Source organism: Acipenser ruthenus, chromosome 56 (assembly GCF_902713425.1).
Source record: "Acipenser ruthenus chromosome 56, fAciRut3.2 maternal haplotype, whole genome shotgun sequence".
Classification (NCBI taxonomy): Eukaryota; Metazoa; Chordata; class Actinopteri; order Acipenseriformes; family Acipenseridae; genus Acipenser; species Acipenser ruthenus.
Window position 1 is genome coordinate 5,452,698 of NC_081244.1, and position 10,780 is coordinate 5,463,477.

Sequence of the window (10,780 nt, forward strand, 5' to 3'; positions counted from 1 at the left end):
CTTTTGGCACTAGATAGAGCTCATCAAGGGCTTTAATTTGATATATAATAAGCTATTTTGACAAAAATGTCACTTACGCCCCTCTGGTTCTGAGCCCTCGCAATGATGTAATGTTTTAATATATATTGTTATCCCTAAAATAAAAAATTACAAAAACTGAAATATATTGTCCATCCAAAACCTGATTTTTTTTCTTTTTCTTTTTTCTTGACTTCTTGCAATGCGGTGCATGAAAAAAAAAAAAAAAAAAGGTTTTCAAATTTGTTGACAGCTTGGATCTGGTCCTCATAAATGATCCGTTTCCTCCTCTTGAGTGATGCTTGAGTCCCTCTCAAATGTGAACACAAGCTCCTTGTGTGTCATCATGGGTTCATTTGCATTGCTAATGCAAACACCACTTCTGCAATTGTTTGCCTTGTCTGTCAAATATAGTCAATACCTGCCTTCCCTAATCTAAGATCTGGTCGGACTGCATTTTCCACATCTTTTGGGAGAGGTTAGGAGTCAGTTTGGATTTCCTGACTTGTATGAACAAGCTAGCAGATGATTTGCAGAGTGCCATCTCTCCTTTCACTGAGTTCAATTGAGCCTGCAGAATGCATTGTTCCACGAGGACAAAGAAAGCATTAAACGAAGGCACTGGGATGAAACATACTTCTCCTATTGCATCTGCCTATGCAAGTTACTGCATCACCGTGAAATTGTGATATCAGATGCAGTTATATAATGAATATGTGCAGTTTGCTATCATTCAGCCTCCTTTGACTTGAAAAAGAACAGTGCTTTTGTTTAAAACTTCAAATGTTTCTAGTAAAATTGCCTGTAACCTTTTTTGAAATCTGCCTCAGCTCTGTCTGGATACATTTGTTGGTGCAGTAATTTTGCAGTAAAGACTATTGGATTATAGTCTGCAATGTGATCTTCTATGGGCTTTTGCTGAGGAAAGCCAAGCTACTGAACCATTATCAGACTGCAGCATTACCAGCTATGCAAACTCAATGGAACTAATGTTCCACATTCTAGCTATGGTAATGTCTGGTAGGGATAGGACCATGTCAATGCCTATTTCGTTTGTTGAAGCTGACCCCCTGGGATCCTTCAAGAAGCTGCTTGATGAGATTCTGGGATCAATAAGCTACTAACAACCAAACGAGCAAGATGGGCCGAATGGGGCCTCCTCTCGTTTGTAAACTTTCTTATGTTCTTATGTTGAGTCGCCTGTGTTCGCTACCCCCAGTGTTTTCCTTACATTAAACAGAAGCCTGTTTGCTTTGTCATTCCTGTGTGGGTCTGCTTTAGAGAGATTTCCAAACACCACACAAGCTGCTGGGAAATGGTTTGAAGTCACCAAAGGCAAAACTGTCATTGATAAAAAAAAAAAAGCAATCGCCTCTTTACGCATACAGTGGTGAATTATGATACGTTCCTGTAAGACACCTCTGGGCAAGGTTAGGCTAAACGAGTTTTAAATTCCCACGTTTTGGGTATGACTGAGATAGTGGGAAAGGTTAATACAAGGGTGCTGACTGTGAGGAGCTTAAAAGAACTGGGGTGGATTAAATTCCTTTAAACAGATGCCATTTCGTTCTGAGTAGTCTACCCTTCTGGGTGTGACGCGGTGTGGCCTAAACTCTGTTCCAAGCGCATTTGCCTTGCATTTAATTTTGATGTGAAAATGTTTACAGCTGAACCTGTCTGTTGAGGTAGCTACTGTAGCTCTCGCTAATATCAACGACACACAAGCAAGAGATCTTCAAGAAAGTTCTTACCAGGGTTACCAGAATACATACAGTCATTTCTGAAGGTGACTTTTAATCACGGTCATTATTATAGTTTTATTTTACTTGACATTTTCTGGGCACGTATCAATGTTTAGTAAGAAAATAAATACAATTCAGTTAAATAATTTATATAACAGTTTTCCAGGTAAATATCAGGGGTAATACAGCAGCAGTGTGGAGTAGTGGTCAGGGCTCTGGACTCTTGACCGGAGGGTCGTGGGTTCAATCCCAGGTGGGGGGACACTGCTGCTGTACCCTTGAGCAAGGTACTTTACCTAGATTGCTCCAGTTAAAAACCCAACTGTATAAATGGGTAAATGTTTGTAAAAAATAATGTGATATCTTGTAACAATTGTAAGTCGCCCTGGATAAGGGCGTCTGCTTAGAAATAAAAAATACTCTGTTAAGAATATGGAAAATTACAAAACAGTATATAGTTCAATATGTTAACATTATTCAGCATTTTGAATCACATATTGTACCATAGATTTCTATAGGGGAAAAATACTATATTCTTGTGATAAGCACAAACAGCATTTTTCCCCAGGTTTTAACAGATACATAGTTATACTGTTTTATACTGTGCTGCAGGAAAAGTTAGGGGAGCAAGCATATATACATTTTTTGCTTGGGGCTAGAATTAGCAGCATTATCAGTGTAGGACAATGGCTACCTGTACTCCATATGCTTTATCAGTAGGTTCGCTTATACCAAAGCAAAAAACAGAGAACAAAGAGAGGCAGGGCTTGCTCCCATTGGCCGTAGGGAGCGCCAATCAGCCAAGCTCAGGCTTTATAATGCGCTGTGCTGGAGAAAACAAACCAGTCTGAAATGATAGTGAAGAAGTAGGATCTGCAGAAAAAGAGAGATAGAGAGAGAGTGAGAGAGTGAGAAAAAAAATTCAACCTGCTTTTTGTGTTCATTAGCTGTCACGAATTTACCAGGGCTGAATTTTCACAGATTAGTATTATTATTATTTTTTTTAATTCCACCTCCTCCCAGGATATTTAAAGAGTGTTTTAAAAGTTTTTTTTTTTTAAGAAAGATATATTTTCAGATAGGATTTGAACATGGCTGTAGCAAACTTCCATTACATTACCCGAATGAACAGTGGATTCAAAGTCTATATCTTGGAAGGTAAGGTCAATTCACTTTTTTATAATGAATTCTGCATTGCAACCAGTCTTGATTTTGAATTTTATTAATTCTGACTGTAAGAACCAAACATCCTGCATGTAGTAAAATATTCATGCATGTGTAAAAAAAAAAGTTATATTATGCCATTAGTCACTGGACCAATGTGCTAATCAAATATCACAGGGATGGAAATAAGACTCCTATTGCATAGCCCTCTCACCCATTCCAGGTTTTACTACAAGCTTGTTTAGCCACAGTGTGTCTAGGTAGCAAGCTCAGGTGTGCCTTATTATTAAACTCCTAGTAAAACCAGGAATGGATCAAACCTCTATGTAATGGGAGTCTTATTTCCATCCCTGTGTCATATATGTGTAAATGAAATGAGTGCAGAAAAATCCACCCTTTTTTAAGGTGTTTTTTTTAACCTTGTGTATGAAGAGAAATGCTTATATAACATTGTTATATTGAGCCAAACTGTGTAGTAATATGTATATGTGTCTGTGTGTGTATATCGAGAGATAATTCTTATTATGATTACATTTCTTAGCAGACGCCCTTATCCAGGGCGACTTACAATTGTTACAAGATATCACATTATTTTTTACATACAATTACCCATTTATACAGCTGGATTTTTTACTGGAGAAATCTAGGTAAAGTACCTTGCTCAAGGGTACAGCAGCAGTGTCCCCCACCTGGGATTGAACCCACAACCCTCCGGTCAAGAGTCCAGAGCCCTAACCACTACTCCACACTGCTGCCCCAGATAGATAGATAGATAGATAGATAGATAGATAGATAGATAGATAGATAGATAGATAGATAGATAGATAGATAGATAGATAGATAGATAGATAGATAGATAGATAGATAGATAGATAGATAGATAGATAGATGGATGGATGGATGGATGGATGGATGGATGGATGGATGGTTGACCATGTTTTTACTCAGTTCAGATAAATATCTCCGATCCTCTAACTTCAGGCTATGTAAATTGAGTTCAGCTCCCACCTCCTATCTCTGACCTCAGTCACAGCGAGCTAGGCTCTCCGGATGTGAATAATCAAGCCTCAAGGCTGAGGGACCATCGCGTTCTGACTTGCACAAGCAACAATACCCGAAGTGGGAATTCTCAGAATTCCAGTAATTCCACTTCGGAATGTTGTTACTTGATATTGCAAATTCAGAAGCATGCAGGAGATGAGGGGATCCGGTTACTTAAGCTTAAAAGACAAAACAACAGTTGTTACTGGTTATGTTCAGTACTTAAAATGGGTTGATTTTTTTTTTTACTTTATGAAAAAAATGGTGTTGAAGTCCCTTGACACTAATGATCGATTTTATATTATATTAAATTTTAAAATGATCAGAAGTAGCATTTTATTGATAGAAGTATGAAGCTGCCTATAGCTGAGATTGTATTATTATTATTATTATTATTATTATTATTATTATTATTATTATTATAGCTTTACTTTGTTTTATACATTAAAAACATTTTAAAGGGAGAAATGATTTGTATCTTCAATTTTAAAGGGGGAAACGGTTTTAATTTTGTGTGCGTTTTATTTTATGAGCAATAAACACATTTTAATTTGTATTCATTTCAAAAAAATGTCAGATTTACTCAACATTGTCTTGCTCAGCCTAACCTATATTTTTATTTTCATAGGACAACCTAGCATGAGAGCTGAAGACAGGTACAGGCAACTGTCCAATCACAGGACAGGACATCCACCCGTCTACCCAATCAAACGCAAGTACAGCCCGGACCGCAGCCAATCTGTGGAAGAGAGGCCGGTGAAAGTGAAGCAATCGCCTATGGCGCTGATAACGTAAGTTTGAATCTCTCAGTCCTTCAATTGTAACTGCGTAGCCATACTGCTTCCCTCCCAGTCCCTCAGCGCTATACAAAGCTTATAACATACATTTCTATCCTTGCAATTCTTTCCTCCAGAAGAGAGAGGGCGCTGTTCGGCGACGCCACTCGCAGCTTCCAGAGGGAGTCCAGCCGCAGCCCCCCAGAGCGCCAGGCCCCGCCCCCGATGGGCGTCACCGCGGCAATGAGAAGGACCAATCCCGTCCACAGGCTGCCAAGCCCCGCCTATGCAAGCCCACCAATGGACGAGCCCCTAGCGTTGATCAAGAAACCTGGCTACTGCTCCCCGAGTGAAGGCTCCACAGCTACCGGAACACTGCCAAGCCCTGGTGCAAGGAGTCCCACTGCCAGAGCACAGCAGGTAAAGATCACTAAAGAACGATTAGAGGAAGCCACTCTGTAGCATCTTTACTCAATCAATCCAGCCAGTCTGTGAGCCAATGTGAGAAAATAGAAACACATTGTATTCAAAATTGGGATCCCATTACAGCAGAAATGCCGTTGCATTACCAGCACAAATCGGGCATGCTGTCGAATCTCAGTTGTCATTGAAGATCATTTGGGATGGGTATAGTTGGCATGCTGAGGTCCCACTCAACCAATGGCAGCCTCATCCCATTGCAGCTGCCCCTGAGTTATCGTTGGTAGGCCCATTGGGTGCCTCTGCCTGCTGCCGTTGACAGCAACATCGTTCTTTGAAAGGACAATTTTGTTTTATTATGGGCGAGGTCTCCAGACAAGTGAAAACAGGTTAGCGATTAGTTATGATGAAACACGCCTCAGGTAGCCATGAAGCTGGGAGTCAGCAGCTGTTAAAAGCAGGTGAGGCTTTCCATGCCGTTCCCTAACTGTCTCTCAGTCCCTTAACCATCGCTCTCCTCTCTTCCCATAGATGCGCCCTTCTGTGATCACCTGTGTCTCTTCGGCTCAGCGGTCCAGCAGCAAATCACCTGACCTGCCCTCAAGCTGTTGCCCTTCTGGTAAGTTTATTAACTGATACCTTTTAATGCATTGGATTCAATAGAAAGCTGACGCCCTTTACAATGGTGCCCCGTAGTAAAAGCACTGCAAAGTGTAATGAAGCACAGTGAAAGCATGGTAAAGCATAGGCAAGCATTGTAAAGCACAGAGGTCTGGTAAAGCATAGGGAAGCATTGTAAAGCACAGAGAGGTCTGGTAAAGCATAGGGAAGCATTGTAAAGCACAGAGAGGTGTGGTAAAGCATAGGGAAGCATTGTAAAGCACAGAGGTCTGGTAAAGCATAGGGAAGCATTGTAAAGCACAGAGAGGTCTGGTAAAGCACAGGGAAGCATTGTAAAGCACAGAGAGGTCTGGTAAAGCACAGGGAAGCATTGTAAAGCACAGAGAGGTCTGGTAAAGCATAGGGAAGCATTGTAAAGCACAGAGAGGTCTGGTAAAGCATAGGGAAGCATTGTAAAGCACAGAGAGGTCTGGTAAAGCAGATTTCAAAAACATGGTAAATTAACTACTGTATTATTCAACGAAAGTTTGGATCTTGCTAATCTTTTCCCCCCTCTCTCTCTGTCTCTCTCAAGCAGTTGCAGCGCCCCCTACTTGTGACCCAGTGGTGGAGGAGCATTTCAGAAGGAGCTTGGGTAAAAATTACAGCGAGGCCAATACCAGCTCGGCTTCGATTCACATCTCGGTGGACGACCATTTCGCGAAGGCGCTGGGGGAGAAGTGGCTGCAGATCAAAGCTACCTCCCCTCCTAACAGCCCCAGCTGTGCTTCCTCCCCAGCCAGGGCAAACAGCCCCCACAGCCCAGTCGGAGCCTCCCGGAGCAGGCAGCAGACTGCACTCTCCCCCTAAGCAGGACTAGCGACTTTTGGTGGTCTTCACAAGTTGAATAGAGATTCACAGACTAATGCCGCTACCGGTATTGACATTGAGGGTCTTCAAGGGTCTGAAGAATAGACTTACAGCACTGAAAGCAGCAGTGATAACGCTAATAAGTGTTTTATGACAGGGTAACCTTCATTACTCTATCTTAAAATCTTCAGTTGCCACCAAAGAGTAGAACTTTGCCTAGGGCTGAGCTAAAGGAACACATCAAGCTTATATCAGAAGAGAATCTTCATGTGTTCGCTGCCCAGTTACCATAGGTGATGTTCTATAAGTAACACAGGATGCCTAGGTATGAGACTAGTCTTCCACTTTCAATCGAAGAAACAGTGAAAACTGGTGTAAAGATTTCTAGAAAAGGTGGGGGAGATTGTTGCCTTCCAGAACGTACCAGATCAAAGATGTTAAGAATTCTGGATAGTTAAGTATATATATAAAAAAGAAAAAAAACGTCTTGATTCTTTACTGCTTGGTTAACATTTTGGTCTGTTTTTTTTTCTAGAGCACTCCTAGAACGTTCTAGAACTGTTAATTTATTGCGGGGTTCTTTTCCACTTTCTTCTGGAATCTTACAGGCTACAAAGTATTCCAGGATGCATTTTCTAGAACTTTTTCAAGGTTTTTTTTTTTTTTCTAAATGGGTGTCCTTCTAGCAAGCTCTAGAAGTAGTTTTGTGTGTTTTTATTTTGTATAGGTGGTCTTTTTTATGTTTTTATATTATTTATTATGTGGTATTCTGCCTAATGAATGTCTTACTTGTTGAATTATGTTGGTAAAATGGAAAATACATTTTTTAATAAAATATTTTTTAATTATACATTTTATGGTCGTTGTTTCTTTTTTATGTCAAATTTTCCGCACACATCACCTGTTTAAAATGGGAGCCTTATCTTTAAACAGCTTCAGTATGGTTCACCATTATGTGATGCATCCTATGGCTATGGACAACTGAAAAGTAGGTACTCTCTCCAGCAGTGTGGAGTAGTGGTTAGGGCTCTGGACTCTTGATCAGAGGGTCGTGGGTTCAATCCCAGGTGGGGGACACTGCTGCTGTACCGTTGAGCAAGGTACTTTACCTAGATTGCTCCAGTAAAAACCCAACTGTATAAATGGGGAATTGTATGTAAAAATAATGTGCTATCTTGTCACAATTGTAAGTCTCCCTGGATAAGGGCGTCTGCTAAGAAATAAATAATAATAATAAATGGAAGAGTAAGTCTAATTTCACCACAGTTGAGTAAACTTGAGTTAAATCTGGGTACAGGCTGGTTTAACAGTGCAGAAAAAGACTTTCTTTAACTTAGTATTTTTGAGTATTCATTGGATTTTGAACCAATATTTGTTTTTGAAGACAGAACAAGACCTGGTAGAGTATTTAGAGATCAGGCTATTGTTTCCAGGTGGCGTTGACATTAACAAATGGAGGCACTGGAGGACGCCTTGAAATGAGATAATTGTACAAGAGAGCCTATATGGGGTTCAATACACATGGAATCAATAAGACACTAGACAAGTCTTGCAAATATATGGTTCCATTAAAGGTGAATCAACTTCTATAGCAAATATCATTTTTGTAAAATTCCCACAATTGCTTTTAAAAACAGTTAAAAGAAACCTATCAAATTAAATTGCATTCAATAACACTGAACTGACCTATAGTAGGTGTGCAATACAAATATTTACATTGAAGACTGTGAACAATACCAGTCGAAACTTTGTATGCTGCATGTATTAGTATTTTTTTCTAAAGCTGAGGGAACACAAAGCCACTGTGGCTTGGAACTTGGTTTCAGGAGACTAGGTTTCAGGTCCCTGCATGGCACACCAGGGGAGACTTGGGGTTTGATACAGCAAAGCTGCCTCAAACTAGGTCTCCCAGTTTCCAGGAACCAGATTTCAACCAGAAGGTGCATATAGTTTTGCATATAAAACCTCCTTCCAAGGACATTCTTTAGTCCTACAGTACGACCTGTATCTTTATTATTATTATTAGTTTATTGAGCAGACACCTTTAACCAAGGCGACTTACAGAGACTAGGGTGTGTGAACTATGCATCAGCTGCAGAGTCACTTACAACTACGCCTCACCCGAAAGACGGAGCACAAGGAGGTTAAGTGACTTGCTCAGAGTCACACAATGAGTCAGTGGCTGAGGTGGGATTTGAACCGGGGACCTCCTGGTTACAAGCCCTTTTCTTTAACCACTGGACCACACAGCTTCCGTGGTCCAGTGGTTAAAGAAAAGGGCTTGTAACCAGAAGGTCTAGTGAAACACTTGTCCAGATGTTTAACTTGTTAAGGATCTTTTTAGCAAAAGTTAGTTGTTGAACGTTTGATTTATGCATTGTGCTGTGGTAACCGATTTAAACTAAAGTATGTACTACGTATTGTAATTAATTATGTCGTCTCTTAATTCCAACACATTGATAACAAATTGATAAGGAGAACATTCTGCTTATGTAATGTTACATTATATGTATTCAACATTTTTCATTGAGTTGCGAATTGAAATGCTAGCACCTGTATTCAGCAGCTCCCATATAAATACTTTTTAATTTATTCATTCATTTATTTATGTATTTTTTATAAATTGCTGGTGCTGCCTGCTGTTGTCGGTGCGACGTTACGACCAAGCAGGATCCCAGTTCATTGTGTGCAGTTTGATAGGAGGGCGCTCGTTTCACGCTTACAGTCGCTCGACAATTTTATGTGTGTGTTTGTTTTGCTTCGTTTATATCTTGCAAAATATTACTAATAATCCATTTGCACCGTATTGGAACGACGTTTTAGTGAAACGTCCTGTTGGACGCGGTGCAGTGTAAGTAACGAGTGGTTATTTGGAGTCAGAGAAAACAGAAAAATAAGTAATTAAAGACAGGTATGTAGCTTTTTAAAATGTTTTTTTTTTTGTCTTGTAAAAGTTTTGCAGTAGTGGTTAGTGTTGTTATACACGCGTTTGCTTTATTTGTTCTGAATGTCCTCCACATGTGTCCATTTAACGGGTTATGTACATTGTGTTAACAAAGGGTTTAAAAATCTGTTTGTTTACGTATTTAAGACGTTGTTTCCGGTCATTTGGTAATAGAAAAATACATATATTTCCCTTTTTACATTTTAGTTCTTATCTTCGATTAAGCAGAGTGCACAAATGTGAGTAGCAGACTACTACTTTTATTTAAATGAAAAATCATTTTGGGGCCTTGCAGTTAAAAGTGAATAAAGTTTGGGTATCGGAAGTTAGTTTAAACGTTTAGTGAAAGGATGCACGTTTAGACGAAGTAAACTAACACTAACCTTGGACTACTTTGCCAGACATACTCGGTACACTTGAATGAACCAAGTGACGTGTTTGACGAACCGTATTTTAAAGACCAAAGACAATTCTAAACATCGCACCCAGATCATGCTCCCCCCCTGCAACAATGCTGGTTTTCTGTACCCACAATACTAATTTCAATCGCCAGCATTGTTGTAGGAGGGAACATAATCTGGATGCAATGCTTATAAATTAATTTTTCTCCTGGCAAACTAAATTTGAGGCATGCATCCCCCCCTGGTTGATTTATGACTCATAACGAGAAAATGCAAAATAAGTAAATAAAAGGTATATCGCTAACGATAACATACAGCAAAGCTAAGGTAATGCCTTTATCATTAACACTGTGAAACTTGAAGCCACTGTGCATCAGCCAGTGGCAATATTTTCAGACTAAAAGATTAACAGTAATAATGACACACGGTGATATGATTGTCTGGATTCAGTTAGCGACTGTGTGTACTTAACGTCATGCAAGCTTTGTAGTTTTGTCAGTTCACACCTAGTTACCCTGAGATCATTTAAGGGATTCACTTTCATTTAAATGTTGTTTTTGCCAAATCATTTTCACTGTGCAAGTCCGAGCAAGGTAGGAGCGTCAAATATTTTCCGAGCTAACCGGCTGAACAGAAATGTGAGCGATGAGGGCAGGTATTCATTCGACATGCTGATACACAGACCATCTCCCCGGACCCAAAACTGACTGCATCGCATTCTTTCCCAGGGCTGGGAGGTCCTGTTTACTGTTCGTTTGTCTTTGCAATACCCTGCGGTTTATATAGCGAATGTGTGTCACACTT

At 40.0% G+C, this 10,780-nt stretch overlaps 1 protein-coding gene across 2 annotated transcripts; it reads left to right on the forward strand.

The window, feature by feature from the left end:
• Positions 1-2,613: 2,613 nt before the first annotated feature.
• Positions 2,614-7,481, forward strand: LOC117404291 (transcription cofactor vestigial-like protein 4). 2 transcript variants are annotated; one of them, XM_034007120.3, is made up of 5 exons: positions 2,614-2,918; positions 4,594-4,756; positions 4,879-5,161; positions 5,693-5,780; positions 6,357-7,481. In XM_034007120.3, exons 1-5 carry the CDS (start codon positions 2,852-2,854, stop codon positions 6,629-6,631), a joined length of 876 nt encoding a protein of 291 aa, XP_033863011.1. In that variant the 5' UTR covers positions 2,614-2,851; the 3' UTR covers positions 6,632-7,481. The 2 variants fall into 2 exon arrangements, with proteins under 2 accessions (XP_033863011.1, XP_033863013.1); XM_034007122.3 differs by having other exon boundaries at positions 6,360-7,481.
• The last annotated feature ends 3,299 nt before the right edge of the window (positions 7,482-10,780 follow it).